This window comes from Porites lutea, chromosome 5 (assembly GCF_958299795.1).
Source record: "Porites lutea chromosome 5, jaPorLute2.1, whole genome shotgun sequence".
NCBI lineage: Eukaryota > Metazoa > Cnidaria > Anthozoa > Scleractinia > Poritidae > Porites > Porites lutea.
The window spans coordinates 15,952,557-15,976,820 of NC_133205.1; the positions used below are offsets into that span (position 1 = coordinate 15,952,557).

At 39.5% G+C, this 24,264-nt stretch overlaps 2 protein-coding genes across 2 annotated transcripts; one reads left to right on the top strand and one right to left on the bottom strand.

Moving 5' to 3' along the window:
• The first annotated feature begins 208 nt into the window (after nucleotides 1–208).
• Nucleotides 209–5,552, top strand: LOC140937983 (uncharacterized). Its single transcript, XM_073387536.1, has 5 exons — nucleotides 209–291; nucleotides 1,786–1,913; nucleotides 3,511–3,629; nucleotides 4,543–4,599; nucleotides 5,384–5,552. The coding sequence occupies exons 1-5, from the start codon at nucleotides 209–211 to the stop codon at nucleotides 5,516–5,518; spliced, it is 522 nt and encodes a 173-aa protein (XP_073243637.1). The 3' UTR covers nucleotides 5,519–5,552.
• A 192-nt stretch (nucleotides 5,553–5,744) lies between these two features.
• LOC140938623 (uncharacterized) lies at nucleotides 5,745–22,326 on the bottom strand. Its single transcript, XM_073388122.1, has 5 exons — nucleotides 22,170–22,326; nucleotides 20,526–20,588; nucleotides 13,056–13,382; nucleotides 12,407–12,667; nucleotides 5,745–11,214 (listed from the first exon to the last, which is right to left on the bottom strand). Exons 2-5 carry the CDS (start codon nucleotides 20,557–20,559, stop codon nucleotides 7,232–7,234), a joined length of 4,605 nt encoding a protein of 1,534 aa, XP_073244223.1. The 5' UTR covers nucleotides 20,560–20,588; nucleotides 22,170–22,326; the 3' UTR covers nucleotides 5,745–7,231.
• Nucleotides 22,327–24,264: the final 1,938 nt, after the last annotated feature.

Genomic DNA, 24,264 nt, shown 5'->3' on the forward strand with positions numbered 1-24,264 from the left:
GGTACTTTCATACTTAATTGAAATAGCCAAGGTTTATATCGCCTTGATACATGTAAGACAAGTTATTAAAACTTGGATCATGGTGACACGATTGTTCGCTGAAAGAAACTTATAAATATCTTCATTGAATTAATGTACGGTGACCCGTGTACACGTCGAGTAGAACCCTTTTTTGAGGTTTCAAGGATAGGTAGTGTCCTCGTTTTATATGATTCATGTTTTGAACCTCAAGTCCCACATTTATGGCACAGTAGTTTGTTTTAGAGTTATTCAGGAAGGTGTATATTTGGGGTAAAGAATGAGAACCGATGTCACCATTTGGCGCAAGGCCAAATTAACATATGTTGTAAACAACTTATAAAAAGTTGTCGATTTCACAGCAGTAGCCTGGAATATCATTAAGAAACTTTTTGGCGTCGGACCAAACAGTTACACTATTGTTGGACACCCTTTTTACGCGCTTGTAGTCAATAGTCTCTTTAGAAATTTAGAAAGCGGGATACTGTTCTCGCTGATACGTCTTGGGAATAATCCTGGCTTGTTGCATTTTCCTCCAAACTGAGGAAACGTTTCCCCCTTTCTCTCGAAATCACTTAATCGCTCTTTCAGCTGTCTTTCGCTTCTTGCCCTTAAGTTAGAAATGCGTCCCTTTGAGCCTTGTTCCTACACTCTTTCTTGGCAAAGAGGCCTTCTCTGTTATTCTCCACACATTTTTTTTTAGAAATGTGGCACATTCGAGCGCCTCTCTGTATATGAAAACCCTGAATCTTACGTAGATAGTATGCACGTGCTATATTGTCACGCTATCAATCGGCCACTAGAAAGCTATTTGTGTACGGTTTAGTGCACACTCAGTTCCTTTTATTTTACAATACTCTACTCTGCCCAAGAAATGTCTGCGAACTGGTCATTCTTTGTGTTATGTTGTTATGCCCAAATAACTTAGTTCACTGCTATAGAAACGTTCGCGAAACACAAAGGATACCCAACAAACCAAAAGACCGTTGCTTGTGACCGACCTACAGATTAACCTCTGTATCTGTCAACACGCCTTCAAATTCCTCCCTGACACAGTCTCAGACAAAAATAGTTGGGACACTTTAACCAAACGCTGTTTTTTCCCTTCTCGTGCTCCCCTCGTCCCTCTCAAAGTTGTTTATCGCGGTTTGGTCACCAAATCTTGTACACCAACATTGAGGGGACAAGGAGACCCCAAAGTGTCCCAACCATTTTGACTGAGACTGTAGAAAACAGTTTGGTATAAATTAATCAAATTTAGTGTAAAAGCGCATTCTATTTTAAGAGATTCCATAAACATTTTTCATAAAACTGAATATGTACCTGGTTGAACTTTGAAACGTTGCCTGTAGAATTGACTTACTTTTTGTGCATCAGTTCCTTACGTGCTATATTAGCTCTATATATATATGAACAACCTATAAATAATTTTGGGTGCTTTCCGGATTCTCTCAGGGTTGAACGCACTTATCTCCTCTGGGGAAAACCTTGCCCACCAACTGACGATTGCAAAGGAAAAACAGGAGAGAGAAAGAGTGTAAGCAAGAGAAAACTTTTTCTTCGTTTTTGGTATAAGCATAAAATTGAAAAATTGAACCACGAATATAGGTTTAATTGAGGATAAACACAAGCTGGTTTCTTCCAACATACTGATAATATTTCCAGTAAAAGAAGACTAGAAATTAAAGTTCGCGCAAAAAGATGTTTTTTCATCCTAAGGCAGCAAAAGAAGTACTTTTGTAACCTTTCATCTTTTAATTTTTGCAGAACACACAAGGAATACCGTGCAAAAATGTCAGAACATGCAAAGAAAGTGGAACTGTACGAGATGAATGCTCCCATTAATCTGAATATTGCAAAACAAAGAGAAACGAACGCTAATTTGACAGAGGAGTGTACGCCTTACTTTATTTATACTTAATGAAAAATGAGGTTTTTCACACAGTGACGCAGACAACTCGGAAGGAAAAAATACGAGTCCTCCCCTTCAAGTTGCTTATCGAGATTCCCTACCACTGAGTTCTCGGTAGTCTCGAAGGAGCTAATATAAAGCAGTATAAAGCCACTTTTAATGGGCCATTTTCGAGTTGTCCCAAGCCTCTGTTTCAATGCGAGCCGAAGAAAGGTTTTGCACGTAGCCTCGGTTTGAAAGAGACAGTTTATGGTCTATTATAGGTGTTTCTGAAAATCATCCTGCACATTGCTAGGATTGGCATGGAATGTCGATAACGTGTAAATTTTTCACCATTAAAGACGAAAAAATAAACCTGACCTTTCACATGCAGTCTTTGTTCAAAACCGTTGATGTGGTAGCGATTCAATTTTTCTTTTTCTTATAAATATTGTGATTATTAGCACTACAGTACCGCAAATGATCTCCCATCACAAAAATGATCCCCAGACCGCGAATGATCCCCAAATTCGACTGAAATGAACCTCGACCGGAAATGATCCCCTTTGTCGGCCGCAAATGATCCCGACAGGAAAATCAGAATGGCTTGAACTTAAGTTACTGAATCATCGCGTCAAGTTAATTATCACGACAAACAGTATTAACCTGAATAAATTTTGCTGTACAAACGATTGCAATTGCAAAAAAGAAGTTAACGGTAAAACTGCGTTAAAACTTTTTTTTAGCAGTGAAACACAAATAAATGAAAACAACTGGAAATAAACTAAAAAAGTATCAGTAAAAAAAGAAAATAGCGCTCGAACATCAATGCAGTGTCTTGCTTAATTACTAGTTAAAATTTAAGCTAAACTGAACAAAACTCAAACAGGCTGTAGTTAAAGTAGGTAAAATATGTTTAAGCAGAAATTTCTCGAATCCGATGCATCGGATACTCAATATCAACTCAGGAAAAAAACGATTATTTTTATAACCGCGAAAGTCTCTGAAACTGATCCTAAATAAAAAATCGCTCTAGTGTGACTTCCCTCAAGAGAATTCTGATATAGGTACAAAAAATTACGCTTACTCGTTCGTTCGTTATTTATTCTCTGATTTTGTATCTTTGTAACTATCTCCAGCAGTAAAGGCGTAAGAAATTAATACATGGGCTAGCGCCCACAGCGTCCTCGAGCATACAGAAGTGCTAGTATTTCGAAATAAACGGCGATAATTCCACGCGTCAGCATATTTCCGTATTCCTCGGCGTTTCCTGGTTGACGTCCTTCCTGTCTTAAATTTTCACAGCAACGAAACATCAGTGCTTAAAAGAAAGGAGAAACAATTATCAAAAGAAGCAGAACGGTTATTTATCTCTTTATTCATTTCTTTGTTTTACGCGCTGTTCAAGTTCTTATCGCCATTCACCATCCATGCCTAAACTCCATTCCATTCCGATCAGTCTACTTTTCACGGGATCATCTGCGGTCGACAAAGGGGATAATTTGCTGACGAGGATCATTTGCGGTCCGTTTTGAGGATCACTTGTGGTGCTGTACAGCGCCTCTGTGAACTAAGTCGTTCTCTTTTGATCAATTTTACAGTGGAGTTCCTACGTCGTTTGGCGGACGATTCCATCCTTAAAAGCACACAGGCTGAAATATTTCAGCTTAGAAACCGTCAAAAGTGTTTGGAGGAAACAATTGTGTTAAAACAAGCTGAGGTTGGTATACACTCTTTCTTTTCTTCTGAGAATGTTTTCTATAAGAATATCGAGGCTGAAATTTGCGAAATTTTAAGAAAATTTTAAGAATAAACCCAAAGCTGAGATTTTAAAAAGACATAATTTTGTGTGTTGAAAAATCTGGCGCTGATTGTTCAAAAGTCGGATAGCGCTATCCAACGGATAAGTTCTTCACTATCCAGCGGATAGCTTCTAAGGAAGCCACTATCCCATTTTACAGTTACAGGTGGAAACGAGGCTGGAGTTGACCTCGTTTTGAAAAGCTCTTCCTGCTTTATTATGTAAATCATGTTGTTTTTATGCTAACTAGTATTTTTCAAGCATAATTTCCATTTCAAAAGGAAGGAGGTTTGTATCAAAACGTGAAGGTCAGCCTCAGCCTCAAGTTCACCAAAGGCAAGAGTCCAAAGTGCAAAACTGTAAATTCGTCTATTTCATTATCCAGTGGATAGCGTTATCCACCTTTTGAACAACTGGGGCCTGAATGTTTTTAACTGAACTGTAGATAATTAATGCTCTCAACGGCAAAACTACCCAACAAAAAGCTCTCGCCCATTGCGAACTTTTTCGCAGGCTAGAAGTATGACTAACTAACTGCGCACTTAACAGTTTTTATAGTCATGCACATACTGAACAGTTTACAGACGACTGAAGACTAAATTTCGTACACAGAAGGGTTAAAATATCCATCTTTGGGGTTAGATTTAAGGTAAAATTGTTTGGCACCCTTTCTATGAAGCCGGGCTTATGCGACTGTTTTCTTCCCTCCCGCTAAGGCAAAACTTACTCCACTGTTACACACAGTATACGGCTTTTGACAGACCCCTCCAGTGTTCTTGTGTTTGCTCTCTTATAAGTTTATTGAAACCCTACATTTCTTTTACATTTCCAGCTCAAACACGAAAATGAGAGGCATACACAACTGAGGAGAGAGACTGACACACTGCACGTAAGTTAAGCTTGTACTGTCAGAAACTCCCTTCCCACTGTTACCAAACAACTGAAAATGTTCTAAATAAATGGTCATCCAAAAGGTATTCCTTCAAGTGGATTTATAGAAGACATTTACCCACTAACTTTATTTACTTTTACGTGGCTTACAGTCGACAAGCGAAAAAGAATTAGCTTCCAACTCGTCTTGAAATACAAAAAAAGACATCAGTTTAATAAGCAAACCCACAACCATGAAAACAAGCAAACAAACTGTATAGTGGTCCTTCCTTGCGATTATGCATCACACGTTCAACAAAAAGGCAACAACCAGTTTGCATGATAAAAGCTCGGCAAGTGGACATTTTTCATCTTGTTCTCTCTGGATATGTCAACTTATCCCGTAATTTTACAACAGTTTGTAAGGCCATCTTCTCTTCTCTATTGACAGACGCCCATGATATTGGTCACTCATGGGACTTCGATAATTAACTTAAAATTTGAAGCTGGCAAGTTCTCACCATCTATAAAAGAACTTGTTCAGGGTAGATACTCACTAGAACGGTGCAGTGGTGACAGAACGTGCAAAGCCCCAAAGCCGAGTCACTGTGCGATGGAAGAGAATGGCAGACTGCATGTAGAATAATGGTTAGCCTGTGTGAAGGGCGTCGATACACAAACAGGCTGACGGTTCTCAACGGTAAAACTCGTATTTTGGAAGTTTCCACTTCAAGTTCTACTATCAGTAATTATTCCAAATGCTTCGAAAAATGTCTAATAATGAAAACTGTTCACGCTCACAGAAACGTAACAAAGCACAGCTGACCAGACTAAAACGCCAGCTGCAAGAGGCCAACTCCCGCAACCGACGCTGGAACGATGAGGCTTGTCGACTGGAACAGAGAATCGCAGAGCTCAAGAGTCAAGCAATGAAATAACCCTGACAATCGGGTGCATCTATGATCTGATCTACTCATGATCACCGTTCTTTTCCTCTGTATGGTTTAGTTCGAGAAAAAATAAACGCTAAGAAAAAACCTCTAGGATCAGACTTCAAGTTCCTTTAAGTCGTCAGAGAATGGCCGTTTTGCTTTACATGCCTAATCTGTTGACTGAGAATGTGTCTGAGTGAAACGATGCCCTGTCTAGGAGTGTAGCTAGAAATTTTATGGAGGTACGCACAGTTCTCCAAATCAACCCTTTTCCGTCTCCCAAATCTTTATTTATTTATCTATTTTTGTCCGCTCTCAAAAGCATGCGCCACAGACGAAACCAAACTCTGGTTAAGTCCGTCTGCGAAACAGCGCCTAGCCCGCATAACAGGCATTTTATGAGCCAAGTGAGGCGAACGCATACACCATAAGATGCTTCTCATTTAGCTAAAAGTAATACATCATAATTTGTTGTAAACTTGGTACAGCCAGGAGCCCATAGGCTCCTATTGCAGCGTATTGACTACAGGAGGCTTTACTGAAGACAGTTACAACTCCCCTGTAACAAGAAAGAAACTTCGGTATTCAGTTATGATTCGTGCATCGAAAAACACCGGGAACCCCAAGAGAATAGTCAGAATAGGTGGTCCAGAATGTTGCTTGGAAGTATAGTGTGCAGCCTGTGCACAGACACCCCTTCCTATAAAAAAAATCGGGGGAGGGGAGGGGGCGGCTGTACACAAGCCATACAGTGTGTTCGTTAAAAGCACGTAGTATTCATTCTTCAAAATATTTCTTCGTTTCTGATTGGCTAGAATCACACGCATAATTCATCATACCCAGCTACTGTTGACCAAATCTGGACGAATTTTGCCGTAATGAACTTATGACGTCAAAAGTGCATGCAGCAAAGTTGCAGGTTGATGAACCGTTAACCGAGAAGACCCGGGGACGAGGTTGAGTTGTTTTGGTAGTGAAAACAAAATAGAGGAACAGTCGGCTGAACATTTTACTCATTTCACGGCGAACTATTGTCTAAAAACAGCAAAAATAGTAGGAAGACAACTCGACGGACATCTGCTATTTGGGGTATATTTACAGACCTGAACAGCCTTCTATCTTCTAAACTTCCCGATACTATCAAGATGAACTTTACATCGACGCTGGTAAGCATGTTTTAGCTTGCTTTTAAACTAGGAATTATTTTGAATGAATAATAAAGCAATTACTGAGTTCGGCTTTAGTAAGATATGAGGAATTATGCTGATCTCGGAGGGTGTTATCCACCTCAATCTGCATAATTCTTCATATCCTACTCAGTCTCACTCAATAACTGCTAATTAATGGTGCTCATTTCGAAATTTTACACCACTAAAAATCTGACGACTGAAAAGCTAATGGCATACGAATGGACCCACCTGTCGTCATACCTCACCGCGGATAACGTTCCTCTCACAACAAAATTCAACAAATTAAACTTCAAAGCCTGCGTAGCAGACGCCGGTTTTTTAAAGGGCAAAGGGAGGATTAATTACGACGATGCGCGCACGAGAAGAAAGAAAAGGAGAGGAGACCTCCTCTCCCCTTTGCGTGTTTGCCTCTCGCGCTCTTTTTTTTTTTTTTTTTTAAACTAACCAACGCCTGCGACGAAGGCTACAAACTGCACTGATTCGTACCAACATTTGCAATCACAACAAGGGAACCCGTCAGACTGATTCTTCACCAGTTCTGGTAAGGGGCTAAGTGATTCAAAAAAATGTTTAGTTTTTTTCCACCAGCAGCAAAAGCTGCCCAGAAAAACGCTTTCTTTGCTGTAAATTTAAAAGCACCTCCCAAAGAACCACATTCCATAACCACATGGAATACTTCAGAGCTTTGAATGAGGCAATCCAAAGTGTGACTCTGATCGTAAACTGGCAACAACTGCTCCGGGTCGCTGTTCAAAGACATGGTTTGGATTTTAACGATAAACGCTTGGCGACTGTTCCCTTTGGGTCGAGGGCCTTTATATGTCGGTCTCAACGTTACATAATTCACTTTTCTCATTGACGGAGGAAGCAAAGGGAAGTTAACAGTGGTGGAGAAACGACTAAATAATACTTCGCACAACGATTTGTGTCGGGGTAAGTGCTTTTCCAAGCACTCTTTTCCGCAGTAAACTGCAACAAAACAGTCACGGCACCTTCTAAGACTCGCCTCGCGTAGTTCTTTAGAGCAACAACAGCACTTGGACGGTACTGCTGCAATGCTTTCTGCAGGATGAAATAACCCCTCAATATTGTTGAATTCTTGATTGTCTTCAACGGTAAATGGAATAGAATCATATCTTGGTTCTCCTTGGAGAAGGTAGAGCAAGGGATTGAATACAGAACTCGTGCTCCCGGCTCCAAAGAATTTCTCCAATTCTTGGTTTAAAAGCCACGGTCCAGCATGGTCTCGTACAACATTTGACTTTACAGAAATTTGCCCAGGAAAGCTGGCATCAACACAAATACCCCCACACTTATTGCTGAATATTACATTATCCATTATGTTTGCTGAAGACTTTAATTTACAAAGAATTCCCCAGAAAACATTCTCGAATATTTTGTTGTTAGTGGCCGACACATGAGAATCGTCTGAAAATATACCAAAGGCCATGTTGTGATGAATGTCATTACTGTCCACGGATACTTCCAACCTGCTTTTAACCACATGCACACCATCTTTACGATTTTCAAATATAGCGTTACTGCGTATCAAACAGCGGCCTGCATCTGGCCCAATAGAGAAACCGCAGCGGCCATTGTCGTACACTTTATTTTCAGATGCAACCAGTTGACCACCGTTCCTTGTCTGTAAGCCATCCTTGGGGTTTCTATATAGCTCACAATTCCTGATAACTAGGTAAGACCCTTCACCTTCGACTACAGCACCCTCACTACCGCAATGATGAATTTGACAATGGTCAATATATCCCTTGCCGCCTTGATGTATTTGAATGCCGCTCCATCCTGCGATGCCAGACGATTTTGGTTTTCCGCTAGATTCGTTGGTTTGCTTGCAAGGAGGCTCGGCAACACATCCCACACCTCCGTTACACTCTGGATAGTCTTGGCAACCTGCAAAGCCCGCTGAGATATGGCAATGGTTTACTTGGACCAGGGCGGTTTGTCCGTGGCAAACCAAAGGGGGACTTCCTCCTGGAAGCGTTACATTTTCAAGGTAGCACTTGGAATTTCCAATCGCAAATCCGCCTCTACAATTTAAGACAGCTCCTGAGCCTAAGCCCACAACCTGGAGATCATTTTCAACCGTTAAGAAGCTGACAGTGTACTCCCCCTCGAGTAACAGATACGTTTTGTTAGCTTGTGGCATTCGCAAAACAAAATCCAATTCAGTGGAATTTCCAATAACGTCATAGAGAAGACCTGGAAACATCTTTTGGATGACCTCTTTGTTACCGGCATTGGAATCAAAATAATGAGCCAACGCAGCAGTAGCCACGGCAGATCCCTGTAGATGGTCAAACCCTCGTTTGACAAGTTTATCGAGAGCCCACGCCTTACGATGAAGGGCTTTGCAGTAGAAGGGATGGAGCGTAAGGCACTGTTCACAGTCGCTTAAGGCGTTTTGTGGTTTGTTAAGTTTCAAATAGCAGAGCGCTCTATTACAAAAGAGACGGTAGTCGTTTGTGTACAGTTCGATACCTTTAGAATACAGATCTAACGCCTTCTCGTATTCTTCGCATTTTACAGCTTCGTTTCCTTTTTGTCTTAGGCCACTTGCTTTATCTTCAGCTTCCACAATATCATCGCGATTACTAAGAGGCCGCTCCTTCATACAGTGAGATATCAGTTTGTGGTAGCTGTCTCTCAGCGGCATGTTAAAATGAAGAATCCTTTTTAAGGTTTCATGTGATGGTGGTTGTTCGAAGTGAGTGAGGAATTCAAGTTTTTGCTTCTGAATTTCTTGGGCTTTGACTTGCTCGCGTGCTACACTATAAGATATTGCTACTTCATTTAAAAGGCACAATGTTTCTTCTGTATACAGCAGAACTGAGAGAGACTCTTCGTTTTTTGTTGCGAAGCTAAGCAGATGCTCTTGCAAATATGTGGCATGGGACGCCAACTTTCCCCAAAGATATAATGAAGGAGGATTTTCAACACTATATACTGCCGCATCTTCTGCAAAGCCTTCACATGCTTCGACCGGTGAACAAGTGTTCACAAATGCAAAGTGCATTAAACGTGTCCCAGCAATGTACGAAAATTCCTTGGAGAAAAATTCCTTGCTAAAAGCATCATCCTCTCGTTTTTCGTCCATCCAACCACGTACCACTTCTTGAACTAAACGATGGACACAATACGAGTTCGATCCGAATTGCTGGAAAAGAGACAAGTTTGTCAGTAAAGACATGACCTCTTTTCGTCCAAACGGACTACTCAGAACATTAACAAGGCAGGGGAAGTCTAGCTGTGGAAGTCCTTCATTGATCACTTCCAAAGGAATATCATCAGGACCAAGGAAAGATGATATCTCCATAACTAACGTTGCAGCAACACGTAGGTCTTTAGGATAACGACTGCTGTTCGTGATGTGCTCAAAATTCATCAACCAAGTGGTGTGAACCGCCAGGCGGTCACGAGATGTGCACTCATCGGATTCCTGAATCTCCATCTTTTTTAGAAGTTCTATTTTGTGAAATTTGTACTGTTCAACATATTCTCGCATGGAGCAGGAAAGGTACTTTATGTACGCCGCGGCTTGATTAAGGGCCAGGGGAAGACCGCCAAGCTCGATTGCTAGTTCACAGATATCTTTGTCTTCCCCATCTATTTTGCCGGTTTGTCTGCGCAAAAATGTGACGCTCTCTTCTTGTCCGAGACATTTTAACTCAATGCATGAACTCTCCTCGATTCCAGCCTCTTTCCAGATTTCTCTGGGCTCTCTCCGGGTAGTAAGAATGAGATGACCACGTGCTCCTTGTTTCCATTTACCTCTGATCAGCTTGCGCATGTCTCCAGACATTTCAAGCTCGTCGAGGTTATCAACGACCAAGCACCACAGCTGGCTTTGCTTCTTTAGCCAGGCAAGGGCTCTTGCTAAGGTCAATGAAAAGTCATCTTCAAATGTTGTAATCTGTATTTCAAGCGCCATTTCTCTGACTGAGTTTTGAAAGACCCTGTTGTTTTCACCTGAAATCCAGAAAATGCCACCTGGGTATTTACTCTTGTGTCTCCAACAAAATTCAAGAGCAAGTGACGTTTTGCCCACTCCACCAAGACCGCATATGGCTGTATGAGCAAACCTACTGGTTCTCCCTTTTAGATTATCGGCAATGGAGCTCAGCTCATCTTCACGACCGTAAAAGTAATCATTACGACTGGGGATCAGAAACGCGATATCATTGCTTGAAGCGTTTAAGTTCCCTTCCAAAGATGATACCAGCGCTCTTACTTTAGAGTCCGTCTCACCTTGTTTCCTTTCTAGGGCGTCTTGACGTAATTCAACGTGCGCCATATTTTTCTCAAGATTTGTCAAGCGGTTATAGAATTTCGCAATCTCAAGTTTGACACTATGCAATGCGTCACGTATCTTCTGAGCCTCATCAATACCAGACTTCCTCATCACTTCTAACTCATGTTCAAGGTTAGCAACTTGATCACTGACGATTTTTATTAAATCCTCATCAACAGGATGGCCCATACACAACTTCAGTCCTACAAAAGGAGGAACTAATTAAAGAAATGCATCAAAGCTAAATGTTCTCAGAGACAACGCTTGTTTTGGTTAGGAGGTTATACCAAAGTCTGTCTGAGTAGAACACAATTTATTAGTCAACTGAAATATTGCTAAATATGGAAAAGAAATAAGTTAGACAATACAGCGGGGGTATGCCATTTACCAGCACAATTAGCCCTTTTAACATAGGCAGTACGGTAGATCCTGATTGATTACTAAGGGATGGCTACTATCTAAATATTGTGCCGCATTACACTTATGGGGTAAATGATAGAACACATAATAAACTCTGAAATAAAATCAAAGTGTTAGAAACGACCCATGAAATTTACACTGCGGGTTGGCCCTATTACAGGAAATCAGAGAATCATGTGAGGCAAATATTTGAAAACTGGTGTATCTCAGTGGGAATCAAGCCCACGATCGTACACTTCACAGGGGGTCTACTGTTGCTCTGTCAAGTGATTTCCTTTTACTAGGTCGAACACTATTCTATTATAGTGATCACTGTCTACTTTGGACCATTTTGTAAAGGTCCTCCAGAGTGCAAAATATAGTCTTAGGCACTTAGTCAGGATATCCCACGACAAACTGGCATTCAGTGCCGTAGCCAGACCAAACGGCCAACCGAGGCAGGCGGGAGTTGCTAAGGGGGGTTCGGGGGCATGCCCCCCCCCCCCCCCCCCCCCGAGAAATTTTGAACTTTAGTCTCTCGGAAATGCGATTTGCAGCGTTTTCTGGGCCTTTCGGTAACTTTTTTTCGAGTTAATTCAAGTGGAATTTAAAAAGCAATAATCAGAAACAAGCTACATAATCTGGGTGACCGTTAACCTCGCCAATGGTTTTGATCAGTATTTGTTCAAAAAAAATTTGAGTTAACGTACGTAGCCCCTTGAGATCGATGATATGGTAATTTTTTCATAGTATATTGACTGAATTGCTGAATTCTTTGTAATATCATGATGCGTTAAAAATATCCGATGATCGCTTATGTAAAATAAAAATGATCGGCGAAATTCGTCAAAATTTTACCGAGGCGAGTGCCTCGGTTGGCCTCATACTAGCTACGGCGCTGGCATTTGCAGTACCTCTTTGGACACAACACTGGAAAAAGGGGGCAACCGTTTTTAAAAACTAAAACAAGCATCATTACGTCTGTTGATGACTTACCATTTTTCTTCCAGCTATCAAGGTCAGCAAGTACTTCAGCTTCAAGTGTCTTAGGAAGTCCCAATGCACAAAGCAAATTTTCTATCAGCTGAAAACTTTTCGTCATCTTTGGATCTGTCCAGTGGTCAAAATTGCAGTGACCCCATTCATTTCGCACTTCAGAACGCACATCCTTCGAAATGGTTTGAACGCGAGTTTGAAAAACGGAAGCATTCGCCAGTATGCCCAACACAGCAGACAAATCACAGGAATTATTAAATCCTGAAAAGTAAAACATGAAATTGATCTGATTGATTTCTCTGTGATTGTTGAAAAACAGAAAGGTGATCTCTTAGTAGGAAACTATCTAATACTGATGTTTACAATTTTGACTTTACTTAACGTGCACATGTACAGTTCCCACTTGCACACATCAACACTGTTAGCCCGCACAGACATCTTTCTGATCAGTAAGTGAAAGGATATGTCTGTGCCTACTATAAAGGCTTTGTAAAATCTCTTTACTTTGCGTTGAAGACTGTTTTTGACACCGCGTGTTATCTGAAACAGCTGTAAGAGATAGAATCCAAACAATCACGAATATTTGACATTGCAAAACCACCAAATCAGTTGTTATATCCAAATGGTGAGAACACTACCCGTTAATTACCTGTAAACTTGGCCATATGTGGCTCAAGGTAAAGTTTAGCTAGGTCTTCCGCCGTGTTCACATTGTAATCATATGATTTTTCTGTCTTTTTAAAAGCGACCCAGTTATTGTTGATGCTTCCATAATTGAGTTTAAATGGACCATCATGAGTCAAATGGGGTCCTTTAAACACCTGAACATTAATTCCATGGGCACTCTTCAGAGATGTGTAGTGTTTGGGTAACTCTTGACACACAAATTGCCGTAGGACTGGCAACAGAACTCTGTGTAGGGAAATGCCAACCACAACCCATCTTTTCTGATTCTCTTCAAGGTCAAAGGTGCTGGCTAGAAAAAAAAGTTGTCGTTAGCCTTTAATCACACCGTATTTTTACACCGTATTTTAGCTCAGGCCTAGTTCAAAATTTCATACAAATAAATGAGGCACTAAAGGGAGTCATTGCCTTTTAATTGAACATTTTCCTTGTATGATAGGACCCTACAGTGTTATAGCTGAGGAGGTAATTGGATAATTACAAAATGCATATATGGGAATAAAAGAAAATAATAGACAGGAAGCTTAAAGACGTTCTCTGCAAGCACAAGGACTGGATACAGAGATTAACGATAAAATGCGCGAGGAGGGGGGCATTTATTTAGGGGAGCTTATGCTTAGGAGGGCTTGGTCAATTATTCAAGAAAGTAAAGTATGTACTGGTATTTAAGCCGCCTCTATTGTTATTACAGGTGCATTAACCCTATTCAGCTGAGCTTTTTTTTGCTTCCTGCGACCAGGGGTGAGGCCCTTTAATTTCCAAATCACTCATGCTACAGCCACCAAAATTAAACCGATTAATGTGCACATCATTTCCAACTTCTGGGCATAATGATGTAATCTGACTTCATTATGACGTCATCTTGTTGAATTTATTGGTAGAATCCAAATTTATATCACAGTAGATATAGCAAGGTGTTTGATAAAATCCATGATAAAATCAAGAAGTTGGCTAACACATAAATAATCTCCAGCAATAGCAGTGACATCATGATGACATCATTTATTTCTAAAGAGGGTACTGTTATATTCAAATGTATTCCATTTTACTTAAACCCTGTATGAATCAAGGTATTCTAAATAGAAAACTTGATCTGAGTATAAAAGGATGATTAGGAAGCAAAACAATCTGGTAAATAAGAAATTCCACAGGAAATGGGCATTGTTGAAAATTAAACTCGGCATAGCTGCCATTTGGTCATAAATAAATATTCACAAGTTGTTAGTCACCATTAAGCCTGGATTTCATTAACAGTTATCATAACTTAAAGCCTGCAAATGTATTCTTGGTGGTCAGTGGCACTTTCTTTGTGTATAGGGGGGTTTCAAAAAATCTTTCCACATCCTTGAGATGCTTTTGTTCTTCCAACTAATATGTGTGGTATATGTGGCTGCAAATTGGCTGCGAAGGCACTGGTGTTGAGTGTAAGGTCCATGCTCACGTAAATAGTACATAAATACATGATTACACCATCAGCATTTTCCAAGGTGCTGAGAAGTTGGGAAACATAAACAAGGAGAAAGTTGAGAAAGAGCAATAATCTTCTGAAGGACATCCAATGATGTTTGTTTGTTTGTTTGTTTCAAATGAAAGCAGAGCCTGATAAGAATGTGGGACAAGCCTTGGTAAGATACAAGTGATTGCACAGTCTATAAATCCATGTAAGTTACATGTAGGTGAATTCAGGTTACACTACAGGGCCCAGTACTGTTGTTCGAATGTCTTTTAGTGCTTAACCCGGAGTTAAATTTAACCCGGGTTTCTCTTTCTTGTGTTCAAAAGCATTTTCTCGTATAATTTTCTCTGTTATATTCAGAGCTTTCAATCATCAACTTGTAGCCTGCGAAAACATCCGTTTCTCCACACTCTTCGCCGCTGGGGACGTTTCACGCAGAGGAACATCATATCTGTGACTCAGCAACAGAAATACCATACTGATGACACAAAATCTGTCTGGAATCCGGTCAGAAGCACTGATTGGTCGACGGAGTAGTTACATTGTTTTAGCTACTGCAGTTTACCCATGACAGACAAAAGACCTGACAAAGGTCAACTATAAATGCAAAGAATCTATAACAAAACAGTCAATATTTGTGGAATATAGTCTTTTCTAGAAGAAGCATTTGAGTTTTACTGGAGCTCATTGGCAGATGAACACAACACTTTACCAAAATCGACCATAACACTCATAAAATGCGACAAATTTATATTTGGAACCCCTCGACTACCAGATTAATTATGTAAACATTGGTTTGTGTCATCAGAATGGAATTTCTGTCACTGAGTTGCAGACGTTCATCCATGCGAAACGTCCCAGCGGTGAAAAGCGCGGAGAAACAGAGGTTTTCACAGGCTAATCAACTTGTAGACAAAAAGAATAAAAACTGAAATGCGTTTATAGCTTTCAAATTTGAATTCAAATCTCACACTAACCCTGGGTTATCTTAACCCAGCTTTGAACAACTCGGCCCAGTTGTATAATATTTCATATGTTTTCAAGCATGTTACATTGCTTGGTAAGCTTATCTGACACTTCAATTAGCTTTTAACTACGTTTTTTCATAAGTCACTGTTGCATTTCAATAACCTCACTGAACACTGACTGGTAAAAAAAAGAGTTCGTGGCTTGAGTTTGTGCGGTTATGAGTCTTGCATGTTCATGTTCTTATCGGTGAACATTGTCACGCATTATCTTTGCTCGCGAATACAGCTGTCTCTCCTCAGTCGCTCCTCATTATTCGCAAGGCTACCTGGATCTAAACAATTGTGAATAAAATAGTTGAATTCAATTATAACCCTCTTGTTTACTGTGTTGTTCAATTCAGTTTTGCATGTTCATGATCCACCGTGATTCCTTCTCTTGATAGTGGAACTATTAAATAGGGCTTTCTTATTCTCCTACACAATTATGAAAGTTGTTCTTAACGTTAATCACAACCTTAAGGTCCACATGTAAGCCCTCACTTCCTAACTGTTGGTTACTACTAGTATAGTAATCCAATTACTAAAAAAAGAAATAAAACTTATTCTTCAGAAGAAAATGCAAATTTTGAAAAATATGGCTGTCAAAATTTGTTGCCATGGTAACATCAGTGTTGATGTACATATCACAAGGACTGTAAAATGTTCCCAGATAAGTTTTTGGGGTTAGTCTGCCAAGTCAAGTTTGATGGCCATATATATAGCTAAGCTAGAATGGTTTTGAAGTTGTTCAATCTTTCAGTGAGGGGTACCTCAAAAGCTCCCCCCCCCCCTAGTCTGGATAGGGTCAAAACCTAACTTTTTCGGTTGAAATGTAGGGACTAAAAAAACATTAATTGAGAAGCCCTACAGCCATCATTCAGCAGTAGTATGATTTAATTCGATTGACCCCTCTTTTTTTGAGAAATTCATGTCTAGTGAAACATTTTCTGATATCGGTTTTGTTGATACAGTACGTATGCCAAATAAATTTCAGAAAAGCTGTTAGAGCAGAAATCTGGAACTTGCAAGTACGGAATTAAACTTTGAATTGTTTTGAAGTACTTGAAAAATAAACCTTGCTCTGAAGTGTAATGATTTTTGGAACATCCTTCAGCAGTTTTGGATCAACTTCTGCTATTATAGCATAAAGTATGTATTTTGATGTATTGCAATATTTGCATCTTCATCGTTTTTTACTGTTCTGCATTTCTTCAAATTCAAGAAATAGGTAATGAGATTGTAAGCTACCTTGTATTAGAGATCAGGTGACTACAAAATGTGCATGTGTGGTAGTTCTACCACAAGCAGATCACCCTGAATTTTTATTGAATTCTGAGCAATTAATATCTCGTACTCAACAGCGAAACGCAGATGAACATTACAATGGCTACAATTTTCTCCAAAATACAGAATTAAACCAAAATGTTTCAACGAAGTTCATGAAAGCAAATGCTAATGTTTTGTCATGTTAATTTAAGCACCAAATTCATTATGATATTATGTCAAAAAAGGCTCGGTTGTCGGTACTTACTGAAACCCCTGGCCATTAGGGACTGGTCATGATTTATCGGGGGGGGGGGACTGGTGCAAATAGGGGGTGGCTTAAAGGGGGGACCATTAAAAAATATGCAAATGTTTTGGCAGCAAAAATGTTAAAAGCTGCATCTGGATGCCATCAACAAATACAGCTTATTAAAATAGCTTTATACAACACCTTTTATTAACACTTACAAATCAGTATCTTACAACATTGATCTTATTTCTACTGTAAACATAACCAGCACCATCATCATCATTGTTGTTGTCCACAGCATTTAATAATCATCATCATTGTCATCATCACCATTACCATTGTTGTCATCATCACCATTGTCATCATTGTCTGCATCATCATCCATATCACTGTTGTCTTTATCATCATCATCATCATCATTACTGTGGTCATCATGGGCATTATCTGGTTCTAGGTTAGTGTTTTCTTTTCTTGGAAAATTGTCTACATATTCACTTATCAAGTTTACAGCTTCAGTAGACAGGAGATACATGAGTTGTAGATATTTTCCTTGAAACAATGATAATGTAGATAGAACTTCCAATTTTAGGTTTTGGATTTGAATTACTTCAGATGCAGAAGCATTTGAAATAAACTGTCGCACTTTCTGTATGTTAAGGTGGCTCGATGCAGTTTTTCAGGGCCAATACCTCCCCACTTTGAGCATAAACTACGTTGCCATAAAGAAAGTTTTGGAAAAATTGCCACCACAGTTGTATTAGATGAAGATGGAAATTTGTTATGATCAGGGTTGCAACGTCATCGGAGTTGTCATAGCAATGAAATGACACTATTAGCTATTTTACTTGCAGCAGTATATCTCAGCACTAGGAACTGTTCTTCGAAAATCATTCACGAGAGCTTTTTCCTCCAATAGCAGCCTCGACGTTCGTGAAGTTTAAGCGAAATCTGTAAGAGCGTTATCGAGATATTTTGGGATAAAGAGTTTGTGGTTAGAAATACGGTAAAAAATGGACAATCTTTGTGTTCGGCTGTTATCTGTAGAAAACGAAGCGCTTTTGACATGCAATTTCACCTCATAGTAGTTTCAATCTTTTTAAAAACATGTGTGAAAGATCAAGGAGATAGCTTCAGCCGTTTGCTAGAAAGAAGGATTTGATTAGTTTGTATATATCGAGGCGCTCTGTTAGCGGTTTTCTGAACATTTTGGTCTACTTTAACAAATTAGCGAATAATTTTTAAACCGCTCGATAGATTTTTTTAAAAATTTTATAAGATTCTTGAGATTAACCTTCCTTTTATATGACCTTTTAGTTTCAAGATTATTGATATATTGTAAGGCAGTAAAATAAGGGCTACAATTCGCCAATATTTTGGCAGAAATTTTGGGTTTACAAGTGTGAGCCTGTCATTATTAGCTATTATTCAGGGTATTGTGTCCAAGTTTCATATTTTCGTGCACAATATATAATAGCTAGCATTTTTGCATATTTCAACTGCACTGTTAGTTACTGCTGTTCACGTGAAAATGAAACTTAGAGATAATGACTTGAATAATTAGAGGCTTTCACTTGTAATGAGGAAACTTCCGATAAAAAAGTAATAAATTGTAGCCCTTATTTCACTCATGCCTTACAACATATCAATAATCTTGAAACTAAAAGGTCATATAAAAGGAAAGTTAATATCAAGAATCTTACATTTTTAACGAAATCCATCGACCGGTTTAAAAATTATTCGCTAATTTGTTAAAGTAGCTCAAGATGTTTACAAAACCGCTAACAAGAGCGCTTCAATACATACTAATCAAACCCTTCTTTCTAGCAATTGGCTGGAGCTATCTCCTATGATCTTTCAAACACGCTTATAAAAGTATTGAAACTACTATGAGGTTAAATTGCATGTCGAAAGCGCTTCATTTTCTACAGATAACGGCCAAACAACAATATTGTCCATTTTTTACTGTTTCTAACAATAAAAACTTTATCCCAAAATATCTCGATAACGCTCTTACAGATTTCGCTTAAACTTCACGAACATCGAGGCTGCTATTGGAGGAAAAAACTCCTGTGAATGATTTTCAAAGAACAGTTCCTAGTGCCGAGATATACTGCTGCAAGTAAAATAGCTAATAGTGCCATTTCGTTGCTATGACAACTCCGATGACGTTGCAACCCTGATCATAACAAATTTCCATCTTTATCTAATATACAACTGTGATGGCAATTCTTCCAAAACTTTCTTTATGGCGATGTAGTTTATGCTCAAACTTGGGAGGTATTGACCCTGAAAAACTGTATCGAGCCACCTTAAAGGCAGCTTTTCTTGAAACTTTCAGTTTTTTGGCTTTCGTTTGGTTCTCTTTCTGAGAATGCTTTTTGGTTTTTCCATTCACATGGGGGGCATATTGGAACATACTTGATGTCTTCTCTAACTTTTCCTTAAGGCTTTCTTCTATTTTTATCATCCTTTCTTTATTAACTTTTATAAGTTTGGCAATAAGTTTTTCATCAAATGTTTTTGGGTGGTTGTGCCCTGGAAGCTGTTTCCCTACTTTGGAGAAATGAGTACAAAGAAGCGGAAGAGGAAGAGGAGGCGACTGAAGAAGAAAAAATGATTGAGAGTACCGAGAACTTTAATGTCAACACGACAATTGTCTATAAACACGGTCTGGGCGAAGAGCAACTCAAATCCAAATTTAAGGTAGCTTTAAATAGAATGACTATCAGTTGGACATGGTGACTTGATAAATACAATTACTTTTTGTTTCATGCATGCCAGAGGACAAGGGGGGATGGGGGAGAGGGGTCAGCAAAAATCATGTTAAAGTAAAAGGGGGGGAGGTCAGCAAAATCAAGCATGGCACATTTTACATTGCACCTGCCCCCCCCCCCCTCCCAATAAATAATGACCAGTCCCTTACTAGTGCCTTGAAAGCTAGCGTTGTAGGGCCTAAAATATCTCAGGAGTAGCAGGAAGGTATCCATAGAAACCCCACAAGGGGGAGCCACCCAAAACACTCCTTGGTGCTTGGAAGACAAAAGGTACCTGCTAGATCAAAATGGATCACATGGAATTGCTGACTTATGGTCCTCAAAGACTCCGTTAGCACCCAGAACCCAGAACAAGGGGTCTGAGAGGGATCACAGGAAAAAATAACGGATTCCCATTTTTGGATAAATTAGGTATTTAAAGAATACCCATAAAAATCCCAAATTTGGCAAAGTGAGACAAGTCCCAACCGGGGAATTCCCAACCAAGTTCCCTCATTGGGACTTGTCTCAGTCTTCCAAATTTGGGATTTTTGTGGGTATTCTTTAAATTCCCTAAAATATCCAAAAATGGGAATCGGTTATTTTTTCCTGTGGATAATGTTACACATGATGATAAGTTAAATAATGCATGTAACAACTTCTAGAAGGATAAAAGAGAATTCTTGCCAATGCTTGTGGTACTTACTTGGGCTGGTGACAGCTGAGGCACTCACAGCCATGGAAGCAGGATAAGGGGAAGAAATGTATTCTAAGAACAAAGGCAAACATCAATAAAACAGAGTAAGGGAATAATTTTTCTTACTTACAAGAACATACCGGTATGTCCTTTCAACTCTCTTTTTGAAAGGACATATTAGTAAATTGGTTGGTCAATAATTAGCATAATGCTTTCACCCTGGCTTGCCTCGAATCCTATAAGGTGGCTCGACCCAGTATTTTTGTAGGTACTGTACACCTTCCACCTCTTATACTTAAACAGATTGATCTTTATTGTAAAAACATTTTAACACATGTCTTACACATAGACTTAACTTTATCATGATATTATTGTTTGCGCGATCTAAATAAATTAAATATCACATGACAAAGACATCACAATAGTTTTAGCTCTAAATCAAATTCTTGCCCTTGTAGGCATTTTTGTTGGAAATGCTTGAGGGTACCTATACTTTGGGTGCTTGTCTTCTGTTGTGCGAGGTTTCACAAAAATCTATAAGAGAAATTTCGAGATATCGCTGAATTTCTTCAAAAAGGGTATAAATTATGCATGAACTGAAGGCTGGACTTAACGCATACAAATTCGCTAGTTTTTGGATGCTTTTGAAAGTTTTTATCACTCAATCGTTTTGCAAATGACCTCAATACACTCCACAACCTGCTAAACACAAAATGATTTGAGCTATTTCAAAAACATGAAAACATGTGAATCTGCAGTCAAACACAGTACTGAACTGTTTTTGTATTTTCTAAGGCTACTTTCATAAAAACAGCGATTAAACCAAAATTCGTACATAGATTTTCTTTAAAAAATTTCAGCACTGCAATTGATCAATGTACTATAAAATCCCCGAATTTCATGTCCATTTAAAACTTTTAAGTAGTCTAATGTAGGCACAAAATTGAGTAAATGTTGAAGCAATGTCATAGATCTGGCTAAGTTTTTGCTTTGGGATTTCCTATTGTTTCGAGCTTAGCACAACTTCAAATTCCCATGCAGCACACGAGAATTTACTGCACATGGCTGCCGTCTAAAATTTTTCCAAAATATGCTAATGTTGTGAAAGTGAGAAAACAGTAGCAAATAGATTATGGAGGGCAACCAAGCTTCACATGAGCTCCATAGCTTAGTTGGTTAGAGCATTGCACAGGTATCGTGAGGTCATGGGTTCAAATCCCATTGAAGTCCTGAATTTTTTTCTCAAATGCACGCGAAAGGATCATTCTTCATTTAACAAATCTGTATGTTAGACTTGGAAACTTTATTGCATTATGATACTTAGCAGTTGTTAGTGGATTGCTATCCAAACATTTTTAATCCACCCTCTACCATCTGGCAAAAGATCCTTCTGTTCCTTCACCAAAGGTATGCCAACTTTTGGAGCCCACCCTACCCATTCTTCAACTCCCCACCCCTCCGCTGATATGAGATGAACACTCCCTCTCGTCGCCATTAATGTCTTGCGTTTTGAACTGTTTAGTCCCGATCTTTTGAATTGAGTTGCATCATTTAAATGACAAAGCGTTCGTTATGCCTTTAACAATTCACAAGGGAAAAAAAGAAATTCAAAATGAACAGCAGAGGAAAACGTAAGATTAAGAACTTACTTACATTTCAAGAAAATAAACAACATTTCTACCAGTTCTGAAACCTGCCAACTCGATCCAATTGCGGCGCTAAGACACAGTCGGCACGATGCCTTTCAATTGGTCGAACGCTTTAGTGTCTTAAGTGTTTGAAAGCTGCGGGTAAAAGATCCCTTCTAACTTCAGCCATACCTAATGTAATGGAAAGGAAGGAAGAAGATTCGCGTGACTTCCCTGGCTTCAGTTGAAATCGAGGCTCCACTAAAGACCACAGGCAGCCCAAATATTTGCGGCGGCTGTTTACCATTTACCACAAATGGGCAAGCCCGTGACACCAAAGGCCTGTTCACAGGCTACAAATGGGCCCACAAATTCCCGGAAATTCCCGTTGGGATGTAAATGGGAAACGCATTTTTGGTTCGTCCAACTGGAAAATTCCCGAGACAAACGGAAATTCTGGAAAGGTAGTCCCGTATGTATGCATGTATGTATGTATGTAAATCTTTATTTAAACACTGGAAATCATCAGTTAAGCTTAAGTTAAAAACTAAAACTTTAGAATTACAACTGCTTTACATGATTGCCGTGTGGGAATCTGATAAATCGGCTACCTTCTTGATATTTCGCATAAAATGCTCAACGGAGTGCAAAATTTTTTAAGCTTTTGGGCAAGTTATTCCATAATATGGCCCCGCTGTAAGAGAAGCTTCGTTTCTCTCTATTGGTGCTTGGTTTGGACAGGATCAGCCTTCCCACAAAGTTTCTTAAGTTGTAAGCAAAGTGATGCTGAGAGAAAATACTTTGTACATATTGCGGAGCAAGGTCATTCATGGCTTTATACATCATTAAGACTTTCTATTTCTTTCGTCGAAGATATAGCCTCTCCCAGTCGAGGATGGAGAGAAGGTGGTTTGAGCTCGTATCAAAGGGTGATTTGGTAATAACTCTGGCTGCACAATCCTGTAATTTTGGTGCTTATCTTTCAAGTAACCACTCAAACAGTCCCAGACAGGGCTGCATTAATCAGAGTGAGGCATAATCAAAGCGTTATAAATTTGAATTGCAGTTTCTTTGGATATAAAGGGCCGCACACGTTTTAGGGCGCCTACAGCTGAAGAGACTTTCTTGCAAAAACAACGTGTTTACCCCAAGAGAGTTGAGCATCTATAGTAAGGTCCAAGGATTTGGTATGATCGACTCTCTTAATAATTTGGTCATCAATTCTGATTTCTACATCGTCACATTGGGCAGATAGTCTTTGTCTTGATCCAATAATCATTAGCTCTGTTTTAGCAACATTTAGACTGAGCTTGTTTACTTAGCTTTCAACCAACAGCTAAGGTCATTTAACTCAGGGGTTAGAGCTAGCTTAAGCTCTGTTAACGTCTTAGCAGATAACGCAAGATTGGTGTCATCGGCAAACATTCTTAGTACAGCGCTCCGCAGGGAGTTGGGAAGATCATGAATGTAAATTAAAAATAGCAAAGGACCCAATATGCTACCCTGCGGTACGCCGCAACTGACGGTACGAGCAGATGAAAGTTTGCCACTAACAATACATCTTTGGGTTCGGCCACTTAAGTAAGACGAGAAGCACTTTATAGCTGCCTGATCGACTCCCAAGTATCACATATTACGCAAGATGATCTCATGATCAATGGTGTCGAATGCCTCAGTAAGGTCAACCGTCCCAACCGTTTTCCCGTTTCTTGAGTTTCGTACTAGGGTTTCACGTTGTAACTGAAAATCCAGTCTAGCGCCGTGCCACAATCGGGAAATTTTAGACGAATGGTAAACGACAACAGTCAACTCTCTCATAGCAACCACTTCTCGTACGCCACCATCTCCCGTAAGCGACCACATTGAAAATAACTATTTTGTTTCTCTGTCAAATACTGTTTCAAAAACTCTCTTGTCTCTCATAAGTGATCACTACTTATATTTCTCAACGACCGCAACCACTTCTTAAACTAGAAATTTGATATATTAATGCCATGTTTCTCGGAAGCGACCACCCGGCATGATCATGTATGATTGCAAGAAAACTATTCCTCGAATGTTACAAAAGTTCAGTTTTTGATAGCACTGACGAAGCCTACTGGCAGATTTTATCAGTTGAC